This window comes from Ascaphus truei, chromosome 20 (assembly GCF_040206685.1).
Source record: "Ascaphus truei isolate aAscTru1 chromosome 20, aAscTru1.hap1, whole genome shotgun sequence".
Lineage (NCBI taxonomy): Eukaryota > Metazoa > Chordata > Amphibia > Anura > Ascaphidae > Ascaphus > Ascaphus truei.
The window spans coordinates 18,223,467-18,244,687 of record NC_134502.1 but is presented as its reverse complement, the minus strand read 5'-3'; the positions used below and the strand labels follow the sequence as shown (position 1 = coordinate 18,244,687).

Genomic DNA, 21,221 nt, shown 5'->3' with positions numbered 1-21,221 from the left:
ACCGTAGACTGAACACCCACCATGGAAGATGAACTCTCTTTTTCACCAGCTTCAAACTACATTCTTTCTTTCAGACTAGGATCCACGAATGTTTAAGCTGATGCCCTTCTCCGCCAGTTGGCTGCTGATGAGTTGCTGGAGACTAACGAGGTTCTCATTATTTCCCCTTCCAGGATCGTTGTTGCAATCACTCCCACTGTCATGGACCACATTCATAAAGCCCAGTCTGAGCTCCCCGCTGGGGTCTCTGTTCCTCCACATCAGCTATTCGTTCCCTCCTCTCTTCATCTTCAAGTCCTCCAATGGGGTCATCAATCCAGATTTGTGGGTCACCCAGGTATTAAAAGAACTGCAGAGTTTCTTGAGCAGACCTTCTGGTGGCCAGATCAGGAATGACGTCAAGGACTTTGTCTCTGTCTGCACGGTATGTGCACGAACCAAGGTGCCACGCTCTCTACCATGCGGGTTACTTCATTCCCCCTTCCTGTCCCATCTCGCCCTTGGTCCCACTTGTCCATGGATTTCATTGTGGAGCTTCTCCCCTCCCCGGGCATGATGGTAATCCTGGTCGTGGTTGACCGCTTCTCAAAACAGGCACATTTCGTCCTTTAATAATAGACAGGGGTGCCCAATGCTACATCAAATTGACAAAACATATATGGTAATGAGTATAAAGTTTAAATACTTCAATAATAATAGTAATTACTTGTTTTTTTAGTTAAACCCTTTGGCCAAAGCGTTGTAAGCCTGCATACCAAACATCAAGGTAAACCAAAAATGCAGGTCCTAACACTAAAACTGTGAACCCTTCCTTTTACCTCTGTATGAGGGGAAGCAACTGCAATAAGTCTTGTCCATTCCGCAAATAGCCAGAACCTCCCAAGTTAAAAAGGTGGGGAGGAGTAAGCTCTGGGGGGAGGTGCCACCAACCTCCATTTGACTGTTACCATTACTGTCAGAAATTGATTAACACATACACATTCCCAGGTAGCTCAAGCTCCTGCACCCACCACATCATGAATATACCTTTATGCCAAAATGAGTGCTACTGAGCGTGGCAAATGTATACAACAAAAGACAGGGGTGCCCAATACGACATCAAATTGACAAAACATATGTGGTAAAAAGTATTAAGTTTAAATACTTCAATAATAATAGCAATTACTTGTTTTTTTAGTTAAACCCTTTGGCCAAAGCCTGCGTTGGCTTACCTACAGAGATTGTTTCCGACTGGGGTTCACAATTCATTGTGAGATTTTGGAAGACCTTTTGTCGCCGTTTGGACCTTGACCTGTATTTTTCCTCCTCCTACCACCCACGGTCCAATGGTCAAATGGAGAGGACCAATCAAACGTTGCAACGGTTCCTACGGTGCTATTTCTCCACGCAGCAAGATGATTGGGGGGACCTTCTGCCTCTGGCAGAATTCGCCATGAACTCGTCCCAAGTGTCCTTGAATGCCTTCCCTTCTTTGCGTCTCTAGGGTATAACCCAACTACCTTTCCCCGCGACTCACCCACTGTAGGGGTTTCTGCAGTGGATACAAGGGCTGATGACCTACAAGAACTTTGGAAAGGCATTCAGGCAAATTTTGCATGGCAGCAGAGACACAGAGTCGAAACACAGACAAACATAGAAGGCCATCACCTGAATACCATGGTGGTGAGGAGGTCTGGCTCTCAAAGCTGAATATTCGCTTACGTCAGCCCGCTGCAAAATTTGGACCGCATTTTATCAGTCCTTACAGGATTTCCCGGAGAGTGAAGGAGGTGTCCTTCCAGCTCGAGCTCCCTGCATCACTCAGGATTCCCTCCACATTTCACATATCCTTGCCCAAACCGGCAACCTGGAACTGGTTTTCCAGGACACTTCCCCCTCCTGCTCTTATTTCCATGGATGGACACCCCGAATATGTCACCCAGAAAATGTTGGACTACCGTGTCTCGAGAGAGTCCCTTCAGTACCTTATTGACTTGAAGGGGTACAGCCCAGAGGAGAGGAGTTGGGTCAAGGTGTCTGATATCCACTCTCAAGTCTTGGTCAGGAAATTCCACAGCGTTTGTCCTGCTAAGCCTGCCCCTGGGCATTCGGAATCTTCCTCTAAAAGGGGCAAATCTATAAGGACCTCCCAACATGGCCACCGAGGCAGGACATCTGCCTCTACCAACATGGCCATCAAGGCAGGAAGTCAACCTCTCTATGATAAAATTGCCTTCACCTACCTGCTTCCTTTATAAGGCTGCATTCCCCTCTTCCTTGACTGTGCAAGGTTCTGTTTTCCTGGACTCCTGCTATTGCCTTAGCCTGCCTTGGTCCTCCCTGTTGCTGATACCAGCCTGTGACCACAACCAACCTGCTTTCTCCAGTCTTGAACTCGGAACTGTGACCCCTACTACTCTACCTTCTTCAGCCCTGACTCTAAAACAGTGACCTCGATCATCCTACCTTCTCCTGCCTGGACCTCGGACCTGGACCTCACGATTCTACTCTTCAGGATTCGGATCCCAGGTATGGTTCGGTCTCTACTCTCCACCTCTGCCTAGCGAGTCTGTCTCCTGGACAGTACACAGTGACGAATGCGACCGTAACAAGGGGGAAGAATAACCTGCACTGTGTGTGTGAGGGGTAGCCTCGCAATGCCACTAATTCACATTATTCTGTCCTTTCCCTCAGGTTCCGGAGCCCTCCCTCACACCCCTGTGTGTGTTCTGGGACCGTGATTCGCGTGGCTGGTCCCGCATTGGATGTGACACCCAACACTCTAATGTCACCCACACTGTCTGCGCCTGCTCCCATCTCTCCAGCTTTGCTGTCATCATGGCACACAGTGACATCCAGGTGACTCAGATATACTGGAAATGAAATCGTGACACAGCGACTTGGGCACTGACTTAGTGACAGAGAGTCTAGGAAGTGACAATGGGAGTGACAAAGGGACATAGGCAGTGATATAGCGACAGTGACATAGTAATTAAAAGAGCAAGATTGTCTTCCACTGACTGAGACATCCTTCTAATGATTTAGACTGGCCCTTCTTATGACTGAGACAGTCTTCTTGTGAATGAGACTGACGTCTGAGTGATACCGGCCCTTTTGATGACTGAGACTAACTGTGCAATGAGTGAAACTGACTTATACTGAGTGAGACCGGCCCTTTAGCTGATTAGGGGCTCGATGCAGTAAGCCCCGATAAAATCTTTTCGGGAAGGGTTGCGGATAGGTGGCGGATAGGGCTTTTTTTGGCGATTTGCCCTCGCAGTATTCAGTAAGGGCCGAATCCATGCCGATCCCTGCCGAATCACTGCTTAGGCAGTACTGCCGATAACCTGTGCCGATACAGCCTGGCTCCCGATAAGCCTTCCGATAGGCCTTGTCTGGCGATAGATGTTTGCAGCAGAGAGAGACAAGCCGCTCTCTCAGCGCAAACATCGGCAACAAATAAAGTATTTATAAACAACTTTTACTGATAGTGTACATGTGCAGGGGGTCTCCGGAGCTGAACCACGTTGGTTTCAGGTCGGGGGACCCCCTGCTCCCCGAGATACAGGCCCCGTTATGAGGTGCCGGTATCCCTCTGCATTTAAAGGTCCCGATCACGTGACCGCGGCCTGTTAACCAAGCAGAGGGATACCGGCACCCCCTAAAGGGGCCTGTATCTCGGGGAGCAGGGGGGCCCCGGACCTGAAACCAATGTGGTTCAGCTCTGGAGACCCTCTGCACATCTACACTATGAGTAAAACACACACATCAATAAACACTCTTTCATTACCTTTGCGGCTATGTGCTACGGTAACGAAGCAGCATGAATGTATTTTTAATAATAGTGTACAGTGAGCAGGGGGTCCCCTGAGCTTTACCGCGTTGCTTTGTGGACCAGGGACCCCCTGCTTCCCGAGTTACAGGCCCCGGAATGTGTCATCGGGTGGCAGTGTCACCACCATCTTTATTGCACCCCATTCGCGCCGTGTCCGCTATAAATATGGCGGCGACACTGGCACCGGTGCCCCAAACCGGGGCCTGTAACTCTGGAAGCAGGGGGTCTCTGAGCCACAAATCTATGCGGTTCAGCTCAGGGGACCCCCTGGTCCCGCACAATATTATTAAAAATACAGAAATGCTGCTTCATTACCATAGCGGATAGCCGCTAAGGCAATGAAGGGGTTAAGGCAGAATAGCATGTTTATTGGGGACAATTGCCCCCAATAAACATTGCAATAAACAACATAAGTACACCCCCGTGTATTTTAAATACAGAAACAACAATAAATACATATCGTACTCACCACCCATTTCCTGCTGCCACAATGAAGGCCATCCTCCTCTTCATCCTGCCCATGCCCCCTCCACTGCTGCAAAACAGACACAAGAATGAAAACATCCAAAGTAATGTCCCCTAACCCCTTAATCACCATAGCGTTTATTAACCGCTACAGTCATTAAGGGGTTAACCCACCCTCACCCACCACTCGGGACGCCTACATACCCTCCCACACTAACCCCACACCCCGTGAAGCCTAACCACCCTCACCCACTACCCACAAGGGAGGCCTACCCACATACCGTTAGGGAAACCCCCCCCCCCCACCCCCTGTACCCACAATAAAAACAATACAGTGACCCACAATAAACATCATTATATTTATTAAATACATTACCCACCCCCTGTGCCCCCCCATAAATACAAGATTTATACTTTTACATACAGGGTTTATAACGCAGCCCCACACGAGTCCCCAGTGGGCTGGCGGGGCACCTGGACAGACCTACAGGGTACTAGCAGCCCTTTTCAAACAGGTTCTGGAGGCCTGCTGGTGGGTCCCGCCAAGCGCCATGGCCCCCAGGTGGTCTCCTTGGTCACCATGGGCCACAATTGGGTCCCCACGGTAGGCCCAAGGATGTCTGGGAGTCCCGGGTCAGACCCACAGGTGTCTGCGGGGCCTCGGGTGGTTCCCACGGGGGTCTGGGGAACTCACGAGTGCTCACTACGGGTCCGCGGTGCCCCCACAGAAGTGGGACCACACATCTTCATCCCCGCACCTACGGGTCGGCGGTGCCCCCACAGAAGTGAGGCCACCGCTTCATCCCCGCATGTGTCACCCGTGGAACCACCAGCCTGATACCCATGGGATACCCGAGAAGACCCACAGGTGGTCTCCAGAGGTTCCATGCAGAACCACGGAACAAACCCTGAATGTAAAAAAAATAAACCTGGCCTACACATTCAATACATACACCCCCCCCCCCCACACCCCCTCAACACCTACAGTACAATAATGTGCAAAATAACTATTATCCAGATATGGATAATAGATTAATTGCCCATTATTAAAAACATTAACTAGCATATTCAAATAAATACAGTACTACTGACCTCATCAATACGAAGTGTCTGTCGCCAGCAACATCCTTGTCTTGCCCACAAAATACATAGCCAAAACAAAGCCAATACATTGCAAGTACATTCAGATATCAATTAACCCCTTAAACACCTTATCGGATAATAACCGCAAAGGTAATTAAGGGGTTAGGCCACACTGGCCCGATACCCACCCTTCACCCATGATTTTGTACAGTGGCTTCATCATGCAACTATATATATATACTGTATACAGAGATATATATATACACACACATGATGAAACAATATACAAATAAATGTAGAAGGGTTATCAAAACCATACATGTCCTACAAATAACACTTCTCCATACAGACACACTACATTAAAGTCAATTTCGTTTAATAATTCTAACTGATCGTACAATCTACATCTTCAAATGCCAATGAAAAACCTCACATTCTAATCAATACATTGCATTTACATTGTATATATGATACATACAATCTATGCACCATATACATTCTGCAAATGAATGTTAACAATAACAGTGCAAGCAAAATACAAATACCTCCAAACAAGTAAATTATTTTAACCAATCAAGTAAACAAAAATCAATTCACATTCATTAATTACATCCCTAAACAATTCACATTCCATCCCTAACAATTAAACAATTAACTAATTCACGCCTGGAACAGAACAATTTTGCATATGAAAAAATATAAGTACCAACCAGAATACAAAAGTTAAAACCAAGGCTAGCCCTAACCTCAAACACAGAATACAATACCAAGGATTACATCTATCTAATTGTAAAATACTTTAAACACACATTAAAGCATAGCAGCATAGACAAATTAATTTAAAACACATCAAATCAAGCTTTTAAAACAACATCATTTCTTACCCTGTATGTATATATCTGTCTAGACATACATACATACATACATACATACATACATACATACAGTGTCAAGAAATTATATACCACAAAAAAATATATACATGTTAAAAAAGCATGTAAAAAAAAATTCAAGTTCAATTAAATACATTTCTTTAGTTCACTTACCATTACTTGGCCCCACCGACTCCCATTGCGCAGCTTACTCACGTACAAAAACACCAGGCACAGGAACCCATAAAATAAAAAACCATAAAAAAATAAACATTAAACTAAAAATCCACATCAATCCACGGGTCTTCTAATTGTAATCCATCTTCATCTGTGTTCTTCTTTCTTTTACCTTCTTCCGGGGTCTTCTTCCCGTCTTCGGCCACGCCCTGTCCTTCTTCTTCTTCCGGAGGTCCTTCCTCCTCGGCGTCTGGCTTCAAAATGAGACGACATAGGCTTTTAAAGGCCTATGATGTCACATTTTTGTCATGGTTCCCACGATCCTGATTGGGCCGCGAAAACCATGTGTTTTGGCAGATAAAAAAAAAATGATGACGTCACTTAAAGGCCAATCAGAATGGCTTTGCTTCAATTGCCTTTAAGATAACGTCATGAAAAGAAACATGGCCGTCCTCACATGGTACGGGAGCCAATCAGAGCGTGGCAACTCTATCCCTACTCTGATTGGCTCTAGTATACCATGTGACAGAGGCTTGGGGGAGAATGGATGTGACGTCATTGAAAGCCTGTCACATGGTACGGGAGCCAATCAGAGTAGGGATGAAGTTCCCACGCTCTGATTGGCTCCCGTACCATGTGACAGGCTTTCAATGACGTCACATCCGTTCTCCCCCAAGCCTCTTTCACATGGTATACTAGAGCCAATCAGAGTAAAAATAGAGTTGCCACGCTCTGATTGGCTCCCGTACCATGTGAGGACGGCCATGTTTCTTTTCATGACGTCATCTTAAAGGCAATTGAAGCAAAGCGATTCTGATTGGCTGTGCTTTCATTGCCTTTAAGTGACGTCATCATTTTTTTTTTTATCGGCCAAAACACATGGTTTTCACGGCCCAATCAGGATCGTGGGAACCATGACGAAAATGTGACGTCATAGGCCTTTAAAAGCCTATGTCGTCTCATTTTTAAGCCAGACGCCGAGGAGGAAGGACCTCTGGAAGAAGAAGGACAGGGCGTGGCCGAAGACGGGAAGAAGAAGAAGGTAAAAGAAACAAGAATACAGATGAAGATGGATTACAATTAGATGAACCGTGGATTGATATGGATTTTTAGTTTAATGTTTATTTTTTTATGGTTTTTTATTTTATGGGTTCCTGTGCCTGGTGTTTTTGTACGTGAGTAAGGTGTTCAACGGGAGTCGGTGGGGCCAAGTAATGGTAAGTGAACTAAAGAAATGTATTTAATTGAACTTGAAATTTTTTTTACATGCTTTTTTAACATGTGTATTTTTTTTTGTGGTATATCATTTCTTGACACTATATGTATTTATGCATGTATGTCTAGAGAGATATATACATACAGGGTAAGAAATTATGTTGTTTTAAAAGCTTGATTTGATGTGTTTGAATTAATTTGGCTATGCTGCTATGCTTTAATGTGTGTTTAAAGTATTTTACAATTAGATAGATGTAATCCTTGGTATTGTATTCTGTGTTTGAGGTTAGGGCTAGCCTTGGTTTTAACTTTTGTATTCTGGTTGGTACTTATATTTTTTCACATGCAAAATTGTTCTGTTCCAGGCGTGAATTAGTTAATTGTTTAATTGTTAGGGATGGAATGTGAATTGTTTAGGGATGTAATTAATGAATGCGAATTGATTTTTGTTTACTTGATTGGTTAAAATAGTTTACTTGTTTGTAGGTATTTGTATTTTGCTTGCACTGTTATTGTTAACATTCATTTGCAGAATGTATATGGTGCATAGATTGTATGTATCATATATACAATGTAAATGCAATGTATTGATTAGAATGTGAGGTTTTTCATTGGCATTTGAAGATGTAGATTGTACGATCAGTTAGGATTATTAAACGAAATTGATTTTAATGTAGTGTGTCTGTATGGAGAAGTGTTATTTGTAGGACATGTATGGTTTTGATAACCCTTCTACATTTATTTGTATATTGTTTCATCATGTGTGTGTATATATATATCTCTGTATACAGTATATATATATATATAGTTGCATGATGAAGCCACTGTACAAATTCATGGGTGAAGGGTGGGTATCGGGCCAGTGTGGCTTAACCCCTTAATTACCTTTGCGGTTATTATCCGATAAGGTGTTTAAGGGGTTAATTGATATCTGAATGTACTTGCAATGTATTGGCTTTGCTTTGGCTATGTATTTTGTGGGCAAGACAAGGATGTTGCTGGCGACAGACACTTCGTATTGATGAGGTCAGTAGTACTGTATTTATTTGAAAATGCTAGTTAATGTTTTTAATAATGGGCAATTAATCTATTATCCATATCTGGATAATAGTTATTTTGCACATGATTGTACTGTAGGTGTTGGGGGGGGGTGTGTATGTATTGAATGTATAGGCCAGGTTTATTTTTTTTACATTCAGGGTTTGTTCCGTGGTTCTGCGTGGGACCTCTGAAGACCACCTGTGGGTCTTCTCGGGTATCTCACGGGTATCAGGCTGGTGGTTCAATGGGTGACAACGTGGTGGCCTCACATCTGTGGGGGCACCGCCGACCCGTAGTCTGCGGGGATGAAGCTGGGTGGTCCCACTTCTGTGGGGGCACCGCCAACCCGTAGGTGCGGGGATGAAGATGTGTGGTCCCACTTCTGTGGGGGCACCGCAGACCCGTAGTGAGCACTCGTGAGTTCCCCAGACCCCGTGGGAACCACCAGAAGCCCCGCAGACACCTGTGGGTCTGACCCGGGGCTCCCAGACATCCTTGGGCCTACCGTGGGGACCCAATTGTGGCCCACGGTGAACAAGGAGACCACCTGGGGGCCATGGCGCTGGCGGGACCCACCAGCAGGCCTCCAGAACCTGTTTGAAAAGGGCTGCTGGTACCCTGTAGGTCTGTCCAGGTGCCCCGCCAGCCCACCGGGGACTCGCGTGGGGCAGCGTTATGAACCATGTATGTAAAAGTATAAATCTTGTATTTATGGGGGGGCACAGGGGGTGGGTAATGTATTTAATAAATATAATGATGTTTATTGTGGGTCACTGTATTGTTTTTATTGTGGGTACAGGGGGTGGGAGGGGGTGTTTCCCCAACGGTATGTGGGTAGGCCTCAATTGTGGGTAGTGGGTGAGGGTGGTTAGGCCTCACGGTGTGAGTGGTTAATGTGAGAGGGTATGTAGGCGTCCCGAGTGGTGGGTGAGGGTGGGTTAACCCCTTAATGACTGTAGCGGTTAATAACTGCTATGGTGATTAAGGGGTTAGGGGACATTACTTTGGATGTTTTCATTCTTGTGTCTGTTTTGCAGCAGCGGAGGGGACATGGGCAGGATGAAGAGGAGGATGGCCTTCATCGTGGCAGCCGGACATGGGTGAGTACTATATGTATTTAATGTATTTATTGCTGTTTATGTATTTAAAATGGGCACATTCACTATTATCCCTTTGTGGATAATAGTAATTGTGGCCATTACTTTACTCTATGTGTTAAGGGGGGGGGGGGGTTATTTCTTTATAAGTATGTATGTGTTTATTCATTAATTTGGGGGGGCACATAGTTGGTACTGCAGGCCTGCGGGTAACACCCGAGGGCCCCCGCCGGCCTATAGTATCATTGATGTGCATATATGTGTATGTTAGGGATTGTTGGGGTTATATATATATTTATTTATTTATTTAGTGCGGGGCTGTTGTGTGTGATTATTTTTTATTGTGGGTTAAGGGGGTATTAGCCCCAATGGTGGTTGTTTTGGGCTTGCAGGGGGGTAGCGGGAGGGCTTAACCCCTTCATGACTGTAGCGGTATTAACTGCTACGGTCGTGAAGGGGTTAAGTGCACCCGCAACCCCTCCGCAAGCCCTAAACTCACACCCAGGGCCAAATCCCCCTTCACCCACCCCCGCTACCCACAATAAAGCTGGCACGGTGGGTTAACCCCTTCATTGCCTTAGCGGTTAGCCGCTAAGGTAATGAAGTGGGCTGTACATGCATTTTTCCTGCCTCCGATGCATGCCGGGGGGCTCCGGTGCGGGTATCAGCTCCGGAGACCCCCGGCATCAGTCACAGGCAGGAAAAAGGGCTGATTTTTTCTAAGTGTCGCCCGGGCCGATGCTTCTCCTCCACCAAGTTGCCAACTTTAGTTGGCGGGCTGGATTGGCCATAAAATCTCCAATCTGGGGTGCCGATCACCACCGAAAAGCTGATCGGGGCTACCTGAATTCAGCCGGGTTCAAAAAGTGCCGATAAGTGGCTTATCGGCACCCGCCTGCCGATAATTTGATATCGGGAAGAAAAGTTGCCGATAATTCCCACTTATCGGCGCTTACTGAATCCGGAGGGCAAAAAATGGCTATAAAATGCCTAAAAAGCCTTATCGGGGCTTACTGCATGAGGCCCTAAGACACTTTTCCAAAGACTTAAAATGAATTACGATGAGTGAGATTGTCCCTTCCGATGAGTGAGACTACGTTACGATGAGTTGGACAGCCTTCCAAGAAGTTAGACTTCCAATGAGTGATACAGTCTTCCAATGAGTAAGACTGATTTTAGCTGAGTGAAACTGACTTCCAATGAGTGAGGTTGATTTTCAATGAGTGAGTGAGCACCCTTCCTTGACTGAGACAGCCTAGCTGATACATTGAGTGTGTCTTTACTGTTACTGGTTAACAATTCTGCCTCTCTCTCCCACAGGAGGACAGTGGTCTGACTTGGCTTTCTCGCATTGGTCTCAGTGTGTCTCTTCTCTGCCTGTCTCTCTCTCTCCTCACCTTTCTCCTGTGCCGTGCTCTGCGGAGCGCTCACACCTCTGTCCTCACCATCCTGTGCGGCTGTCTCTTTCTGGGACAGCTCCTCTTCCTGGTGGGTGTGCAGCAAACTGGGAATAAGGTGACTCTCTTTGTCTGTCTCTCTCATGGATGTCCCACATTGCCTGTCTCTTATGGACGTCCCTCATTGCCTGTCTCTCATGGACGTCCCTCATTGTCTGTCTCTCATGGATGTCCCTCATTGCCTGTCTCTCATGGACTTCCCTCATTGTCTGTCTCTCATGGATGTCCCTTATTGCCTGTCTCTCATGAACGTCCCTCATTGTCTGTCTCTCATGAACGTCCCTCATTGTCTGTCCCTCATTGCCTGTCTCTCATGGATGTCCCTCATTGCCTGCCTCTCATGACCGTCTACTCGCCCATTCATTCATTTCTGTTTCTTGACTTTTTATCATGATCTCTTTGTATCTCACTCCCTTATTCCATTACTCTCTCTCCTTCGCCTCCCGCTCTCTATCTTTCCATCTCTATGCACTCTCAACAGGCAGTCTGAACCACTTCTTCTTCTGCACTCTCGTATGGATGTCTTTCTTTCTACCTCTCTGTTTCTCTCTCTCTCCCTCCCTCTCAACTCTCTCTGTTTCTCTTTTCTTTTTCTCCATGTCCCTGTTTCTCACACCCCCATCTCTCTCTCTCTCTCTCTCTCTCTCTGACCTCTCTCCCTCCCCCTCTTCCTTCCTCACTCTCTGTTTTACAGACCCTCTGCTCTATCATTGCGGGCGGTCTCCACCTCCTATTTCTCTGCGCTTTCTGCTGGATGTCTCTCGAGAGCGCTCTCCTCTTCCTGACTGTCCGAAATCTGCGTGCTGTGAATTACCTGACCTCTCGACGCTCTCATTTCCCGTCCGCCTGTCTCGTTGGGTTTGGGGTCCCTGTTGTGATCATCGTTATCTCGGCTGCAACTCGACCGGATGAATATGGGACAGCGAGTCAGTGAGTGATGTCACCACATATGTCACTGCTTCTGTCATCGTGCGTCTGTGACGGTTCAGGGGATTCCTGCCTCCCAATGTGTCCCCGTCACCCCTGTTCTCCCTGCCTCTGACCTTCCTCCTCCGCCTCCTCATTCATCTCTCCCTTCCTCCTCCCGCACCCGTTCCTCTGCGCCCTGTCCGGACGCGCGTCCGGCTGTCACGCGCGTTTGCCCGCAAGGTGCGCGCTTATCCCCAAACTCCCGATCTCCCCCGCGGCACACAGCGCTCGCGGCGCCGCTCTATTCCCTCTCCCGTCATGTTACCTTCTTCAGCAGCCCCTCCTGCCCTCTCGCCGTCTGTGACGAGCGTCCCCGCGGCACGACACCCCGCGCGCTCCCTGGCACACACCGTGCACGCGCACCCAGCCCTTACAGAAGGCGCGCGCACACGCTCCACTTGTAGGTCTTCTCTGAGTCCTGGCTCCGGCCCTCATAGTGTGCAAGCCATTTCCCTGTCTGATTTACCTGTCTTCTCCCTCACTCCTTCTGACCTATCTCTGCAACCCCTCACTCTACCCTCTGCTCCTCCTCTCTCTCTCCCATTGGTGCTCAACCCCTCACTCCTCCTCTCTCTCCCATTGGTGCTCCCTCCTTTATAATCCCTGTCTGTCCTCTAGCTCATTGCCCTGCATAGCTTCTTGTGACCCCTGTGTGTGCAGTCTCTATGCTTGGCTCTCCTGTCTCTTTCAGCGCTGGTTCCTGTCCCTGCTTACCTTTGGATCTCCCTGGCTTGAACTCTGCTTTGAATTGGATTACCCTGCTCTCTCCTGCCCTTGGACCCTGCATTTGGATATGTTTACGCTGCCTTCTCCTACCCTCGAACACTGACTTATGAACTTGATTACGCTGCTCTCTGTTACCCCTGAACTCTGGCACACGGACAGTACTATCCTACTCTCATACCCAGGACATTGCAAGTATCTGCTAACCTTTTCTCTACAGGCCCGGCAACGCATTACCACACTCCGGGCACGCCCTCACTGCTGTGGGTGCGTGTTATACCTTACCCACCTCAATACTGGGGACTGGCCAGGTCTGCGGGCATACAGGCGTTACAGTGTCACTGTGTCACTGCTTCTGTCATTGTGTTACTGTGTCACTGCTTCTGTCATTGTAAAAAACAGAAAACCGGCGCCTCCAAGAATATAAAGTATGTGAATTCTGACCAAATAGAGAGTCCAATCGGGGATAGCAAGCAATCCTGAGGGGAATCTTCAATGAAGTCTCACGAGGATGTCAAACACACAAACAACAAAAAAGACAAAGGGAAAAATCATAGTGTAACTCAAAAAACCAAACACTGAAAAAGATGACCTAAAAGATTATTACAATTTTAATCAAATGCAATTACTAAATATAAAACAACAAACAAATGTCCGTTGGGCTAAAGACACAGATGAGGCAGTACCATCCAGTAGGAGTAAAATTGAAATCCTACTTATCTTTTTTTATCATCTACGTAGAGGAGAAGTAGAGCACTGCAGAAAAATAATCGAAGAAAGGGCCAGTAGCAAAATAATTATTTATTGGGCATATTAGCCAAAATGGGGTGGGAGTGTGTTCCATCGGCGTGGTGAGACTTTTCCAACGGCTGCATACAGGTGAGGTGGGGGTATTCAGGCACACACACACCATCGGCATACTCCAGGACTCCAATTTATAACGCATTATTCTCTCAATATACCGTTTTTTCTATACGTATGGACATACATTTTATTACTTATGGATTTCCTTGCACAGTGAGAGCATCACCAGAGGGTTTTTTACCCTAATCTTTAATTTTTTTATCATCTGTTGCATTACTCGCGGCCCATATTAAATAAGCGTACGTTCTGTCGGGTTTTTGGAACACGGACTGCAGTTGTGCACTCATAGCGGGACTCTCAGGACAATAACCAGACCGGAAACTGCTTGTCTTTTTTTAATATGAAAAGCCTAAATTGATACATTATTGTAACTTCTTCCTTCAGTCCCAAGGCCAATTTACAATGGACCACTGGGGTATTTTTTTTAAACACCTGCAAGTCGACACATTACTGAAGCACATGCGCATTACAAATCATGAATATCTGCCACCTGGCGGATACGCGAAGAATTGCAACCAATTAAATCCGAACCATTATCAATAAACACATCAACCGCGGGTGTGAATGCAACATGAATGCGGCATGAACGCGGTGAAGTGCGGTGAAGTGCGGTGAAGTGCGGTGAAGTGCGTGGCATTCGGGGAAAAAATCCCGAAAAAATTCGGAGATGTTGGAGAATAAAAGGTGCTGCGGCTGTACATGTGTGTCTCTTAGTGGCATTTTGCCATGTGTGTGGTGACTGATAGCTGCATCTATCACAGTGACAGATAGCTGTGAGTGTCACAGTGACAGATAGCTGTGTGTGTGTCAGTGACAGGTAGCTGTGTGTGTGTCACAGTGACAGATAGCTGTATGTGTCACAATGACAGATAGCCGTGTGTGTGTCAGTGACAGATAGCTGTGTGTGTGTCACAGTGACAGATAGCTGTATGTGTCACAATGACAGATAGCCGTGTGTGTGTCAGTTAGAGATAGCTGTGTGTGGGTCACCATGACAGATAGCTGTGTGTGGGTCACCGTGACAGATAGCTGTGTGTGGGTCAGCGTGACAGATAGCTGTGTGTGGGTCACAGTGACAGATAGCTGTGTGTGTGTCAGTAACAGATAGCTGTGTGTGGGTCACAGTGTAAGATAGCTGTGTGTCTCTGGTCTCTCCCTCAGTTGCTGGCTGGATCAACGTTTAATCTGGAGCTTCATCTAATGACTGACTGTCTCACACCTAGTGACTGACTGTTTCTCCCCTATCTCCCTCCTCTCTTTCTCTTCACACTTTCTCTCTCTTTTCACGCTTCCACTCTCTCTCTGTTCTCTTCTCCCCTCTTTCTCTCTCAATCTCTCTCTTCTTCACCATTTAACCCCCACTCTTTCTTTCATTCCCCCTCTCTCTGTCCCTCACTCTCACACACACTCTCTCTCTCTTCCCTTCCTCGCTCTCTCTTTCTTCAGATAAACACCACTCTCCTGATCCTCACATTTTGGCTCCTCCGAGTGAAGCTCTCGTCTCTGAACACAAACGTCTCGACCCTTAAGGACACTCGGTGAGTCTGAGAGACAGCCAGAGACAAAGTGACAGTCAAAGGCAGAACAAAGTGACCGGAGATAGAGAATGTCAGCCAAAGACAGAGAGAGAATACCATAGACAGAGACATAGCCAGAGACAGACATAAAAGACACAGTCAGAGACAAAAAAACAGTCGGAGACAGAAAGAGACCGTGTTTGGTGTAATGTTCTGCAGGTCTCTGGTAGTGAAAGGGCCAGAGTCGTAATGCTCTTCAGATTCCTAGCTGTGAAGGGATGAAAGTTGTGATGCACGCCTAGTCTCAGGTGGTGAACATATTAGACTTGCAATGCTCTGCTGGTCCCTGGCTGTGAAGGGTTGAGGGTTGCAATGGTCTGCAGGTCTCTTTTAAGCCCCTGTCTCCCCTCAGGCTCCTGACATTCAAGGCCCTGGCCCAGCTTGTCATTCTCGGCAGTACTTGGAGTATTGGGCTCTTCCAGTTTGGTCCTGGGGCCCTGGTCATCTCTTACATCTTTACCGTGTGCAACAGTCTGCAGGGAGCCTTCATCTTCCTGGTGCACTGCCTGCTCAACCGCCAGGTCAGGCCACGGGTTACAATATGGCGCAAGCATATAATATATCTGTGTGTGTTCGATAATCATGATATATATCATGTGTGACATGCGACATGCTATGTCCGGGTCACAAGCATGTGGCATTGTGTCTGTATGTCATACTTGTGACATGGCAAAACATACATGTGACATGTTACACGTGAATGACACTAGGGCAATGTCACCTGTGTGTTTCATGTAATATGTTTGTGTGACATGTCAGTGATTCTCTGAGTCTAGAGTGTTCTCTATAAAGCCACCAGTTTCAGCGATGTATCTGTAATGCTCCAAATTTCCAGCAGGTGGTGCTATAGACATGTAATTATATATTTCTCCACTAGATGGTGATATTTATCACTTAATTCTCTATCGCTCAGCCAGCTGAAGCTATTTATCTTCTAATTTTTTATTTGTCCATCAGATTAATCTATGCACTCTGTAATTCTGTATATCTCCACCAGATGGTGCTATTTGTTCTGTAATTCTCTATACTGTATGTCTACCACATAATACTATTTACTCGGTAATTCTCTATATAACCACAAGATGGTGCTATTTGTTCTGTAATTCTCTATACTGTATGTCCACCACATAATACTATTTACTCTGTAATTCTCTATATAACCACAAGATGGTGCTATTTGTTCTGTAATTCTCTATACTGTATGTCCACCACATAATACTATTTACTCTGTAATTCTCTATATAACCACAAGATGGTGCTATTTGTTCTGTAATTCTCTATACTGTATGTCCACCACATAATACTATTTACTCGGTAATCCTCTAAATAACCACAAGATGGTGCTATTTGTTCTGTAATTCTCTATTTAGCCACCAGTTGCCGCGATGTATCTGTAATGCTCCATATTTCCAGCAGGTGGTGCTATATACATGTAATTCTATATTTCTCCACTAGATGGTGCTATTTATCACTTAATTCTCTATCGCTCAGCCAGCTGAAGCTATTTACCTTCTAATTTTTTTATTTGTCCATCAGATTAATCAATTAACTCTGTAATTCTGTATATCTCCACCAGATGGTGCTATTTAACCAGCCATTTTCTACCTCTTCACCGCATTGTACTGTTTACCCTGTGATTACCTGTTTACCCTGTGATTACCTACCCATTTACCAGAGTGTGCTATGTACCCGGCAATTCTCTACATATCTACCAGATAATGCTATTTACCCTGTAATTCTCTGTGTCTCCAGCAGATGGTGCTATTCAACCTGTCATTCTATAAATATCCTTCAGAGGATGCAATGTGCCCTGTAATTGTCTGTAACTTCCCCATGTGGTGTTATGTACCCTGCCATTCTCTATATCTTCCCCGTTAGTGCTATTAACCCTGTAATTCTCTATATCCTCCTTGTTAGTGCTATTAACTCTGTAATTCTCTGTATGTGCACCATATGAAGCAGTTTCCCTTGTAATTCTATAGATCTACACCAGATGTTGCTATTTACCCTGTAACCCATATATCCACCAGATACAGCAATATACACTATAATTTTCTATATATCCACCAGGCTGTGCTATTTACCCTGTGATTATTCATACTGCATATATCCTGAGATGGTATTCCAGTTTGGTGCTATTTACACGCTATATATACAGTGCAATTCACCCTCAAATTCTCTTTATCTCCACCAAATTAAGCTATTTGCCCTCAAATTCTTTATAAATCCATCTAATTATTATTAATATTAATAATTTATATTGTTTATTTGTAAAGTGCCAACATTTCCTGCAGCACCGCACCATGTGGGTATAGAGTGATGTAAATTACATAAATAGAGGGACGTACCAAAAAAGGACGAACAAGCGTAAACAGATACAGTACAAAGAGGAAATACAAGGCCATGTTAAGACTCTCACACTCTCTCACACTCTCATTCTCCCCCTTATGCACCCTCTCTCTTCTAAACACACACACACACACATTCTCCCCCTCGCTCTTCTAAACACAAACACACACACATTCTCCCCTTCGCTCTTCTAAACACTCACTCTCCCCCTCTTTTCTACACGCACACCCTCTCCCCGTCTCTTTTCTTTACACTCTCTCCCCCTCTCTTTTCTGCACACACACTCTACCCCTCTCTCTTCTACACACACACACACACACACACACACACACACACACACACACACACACACACACACACACACACACACACACACACACACACACACACACACCACACACACACACACACACACACTCCCCCTCTCTCTCCTACACACACACTCTCTCTCTCTCCCCCTCTCTTCTACACACACACACTCCCCCTCTCTCTCCTACACACACGCACACTCCCCCTCTCTCTCCTACACACACACACACTCTCTCTCTCTCTCCCTCTCTCTCCTACACACACACTACCTCTCTCTCTCCTAAACACACACACACTCCCCCTCTCTCTCCTACACACACACACACACACACTCTCTCCCCCTCTCTTCTACACACACACACACACACACTCCCCCTCTCTCTCCTACACACACACACACACTCCCCCTCTCTCAACTACACACACACACACACTCCCCCTCTCTCTCCTACACACACACACACACACTCTCTCTCTCCCTCTCTCTCCTACACACACACACACACACACACACACACACTCCCCCTCTCTCTCCTACACACACACACACTCCCCCTCTCTCTCCTACACACACACACACACACACACTCTCTCTCCCCCTCTGTTCTACACACACACACACACACACACACACACACACACACACACACACACACTCTCTCTCTCTCCCTCTCTCTCCTACACACACACACTCCCCCTCTCTCTCCTACACACACACTCCCCCTCTCTCTCCTACACACACACACTCCCCCTCTCTCTCCTACACACACACACACTCTCTCCCCCTCTCTTCTACACACACACACTCCCCCTCTCTCTCCTACACACACACACACTCCCCCTCTCTCTCCTACACACACACACACTCTCTCTCCCCCTCTGTTCTACACACACACACACACACTCTCTCTCTCCCTCTCTCTCCTACACACACACACTCCCCCTCTCTCTCCTACACACACACACACACTCTCTCCCCCTCTCTTCTACACACACACACACACACACACACTCCCCCTCTCTCTCCTACACACACACACATACTCCCCCTCTCTCTCCTACACACACACACACACACCCCTCTCTCTCCTACACACACAACCCCCGCGAACCCCCGGTTTAAAATCACTGCCCTATACAGTCAGCAGCTATTGGTATTTATTCTAAAATTCTCTATATCTCCACCAGATGGCGCTTTCCTCCCATTAATTCTCTATATCTCCACCAGATGGCGCATTCCTCCCATTAATTCTCTATATCTCCACCAGATGGTGCTTTCCCCCCATTAATTCTCAATATCTGCACTAGGTGGCGCTGTTGGTCCTGCAATACTTATCGTCTCCTTTTTGCCATGCACAGGTGAGGGAGGAGTACCGCAAAGCATTCCGCAGGCTCAGCGCGCGCAAATCTGAGTCGGAACTGGCGTCTGGCAGCACCGTCCCCATGACGATGAAATCGGTGAGTCTCAGTCCCGCTATTGTCCCTAGCCTCCCTCTTCCCGCACTCTGCACCTGGCTCTGCCACTGACTTTACATTGTTACTCCTCTGCAGAGCGACGCGTCGGAAGCAGCGAAACCAGACGTGGTTGCACATTCCTGCTCTGCTAATTGAAAGGACCCTCACAATGAGCGCGGTGCTTCATTCCCCAAATGCTCGGACTGTACACTCATGTCCCCTTTTCTCTACACCCAATAAATCCCAATCCAATGTGGCACCTCCTTTTATGTTCTGGGTCTATCCTGAGTCAGCCTCATATGAGGTGAGTTAGCTGGGACTTGTTACTGTCGCGGCAGAGTTTATTCTTACATTTACCCGGTCTCGGCCGCGACAGTAACCGGGCGCGCGCCGGGGTGTCCCGTGCGCGCGCCGAAGCCTCGGAGGAGCGGTCCTCTGATCGTTGCTTCCCCCTCCCCTCTCCGGGTCCCCCGGAACCCCCCACCGCCGCCCCCCACATCGCGGGACACCAGGGCTCCCACGGGGAGCCCTGGGCACGCGCGCATGGGGCGCAGGCACCCGATGAAGCGTGACCGCGCATCCGTGACGCGCGGCACGCCGAGGGGATTTGGCTAGCAAGCCGGGAAATCTCCCGGCTTGCGGAACTAGCCAAGTCAGGATAAAACGTGTCGCCAGTGTAGGGCCTTGTTGGGATGATGCATTGGCTGCTACTTCATCAGGGTTACAACAAACATTATTACCCCTATTAGCGAAAGTTAGTTAGTGCCAGTGTAGATAGAGCTCTCTGATTGGTGCTCGCTGTGCCCCCTCCCTCTGGAGTTTAGAGGAGGGGCACACAGCAGCAAGGCGTGACTTTGGCTCCGCTCTGAGCCAATCACAGAGCAGGTGGGTGCGGCTCTTGCTTTCGCGCCGAGCCCTGCATAGGCTTTGCAGAGGAAAGCTTGCAACTGCCTGCAAACTATCCACGCGGTCTCCCAGTTCGGCGGGAATCGCCTGTCACGGTAGCTTATAACAAGATATAATGAACACCAAATATCTGGGTTGAACTGAACGAGGCTTAGATATAATAAAATATATTTATTCCTTAAAAGAAGTGAACACAGCAATATAGTACAATTAACAGGCAAGAAGGTAATCTGGGTTCAGAAACCTACCTTCCTTTATCAAGTGTCGCCTTATGGTAAGTTATATCCTGCACTAAGCAGAGAACACAAACCACAATGTTGCACTTGAAAAAGTCTCGGCCACACTCTCACATATTATGATATGGAGGGTATCGTGAGATTATTATAAAGAAAGGGTACTCAGAGTTTGTATAAGAAAAGGTTTATCATTTATTGTATCACAACAATATTCAGAAATATCAGAAATATCAGAACAAGCTTCTTATAAGCGAATGGCTAACAGTTACAGTATGTTACCAATCCATTCCTAACTATGCAGAGATTATAACTAGATATGCATTGTCAATACTCACAAACCAAAAGATATTATGATAGGTCAGCCAGTCCCAGCTCAAGTCTCATCTGTGTGACTTCACACCTAAGTTCGGTTCTCTCTCTGCCCTAACATGGAGTCGGGCAAACCTATTATAGAGTGCATTGTTTACTGCGTACGTGTGTCACGTGTCATGTGTCCATACTCTGTGGTTTGTGACGTATGATGGTGAAAAAGAGAAACTAAACTACAACCAAGCGCTCAACCTATTGTGAATTATGTGTATAGTGAATTGATATATACAACAAGTGAAACAA

At 46.6% G+C, this 21,221-nt stretch overlaps 1 protein-coding gene across 1 annotated transcript in view; it reads left to right on the top strand.

The window, feature by feature from the left end:
- Nucleotides 1-20,782, top strand: part of LOC142470964 (adhesion G protein-coupled receptor E3-like) — a 70,388-nt gene extending 49,606 nt beyond the window's left edge. Inside the window, exons 13-20 of the mRNA XM_075577769.1 lie at nucleotides 2,674-2,838; nucleotides 11,085-11,279; nucleotides 11,916-12,151; nucleotides 14,939-14,976; nucleotides 15,201-15,315; nucleotides 15,707-15,875; nucleotides 19,372-19,470; nucleotides 19,564-20,782. Coding sequence (XP_075433884.1) covers nucleotides 2,674-2,838; nucleotides 11,085-11,279; nucleotides 11,916-12,151; nucleotides 14,939-14,976; nucleotides 15,201-15,315; nucleotides 15,707-15,875; nucleotides 19,372-19,470; nucleotides 19,564-19,623 — 1,077 coding nt within the window. The 3' untranslated portion in view covers nucleotides 19,624-20,782. The remainder of the gene's footprint in view (nucleotides 1-2,673; nucleotides 2,839-11,084; nucleotides 11,280-11,915; nucleotides 12,152-14,938; nucleotides 14,977-15,200; nucleotides 15,316-15,706; nucleotides 15,876-19,371; nucleotides 19,471-19,563) is intronic.
- The last annotated feature ends 439 nt before the right edge of the window (nucleotides 20,783-21,221 follow it).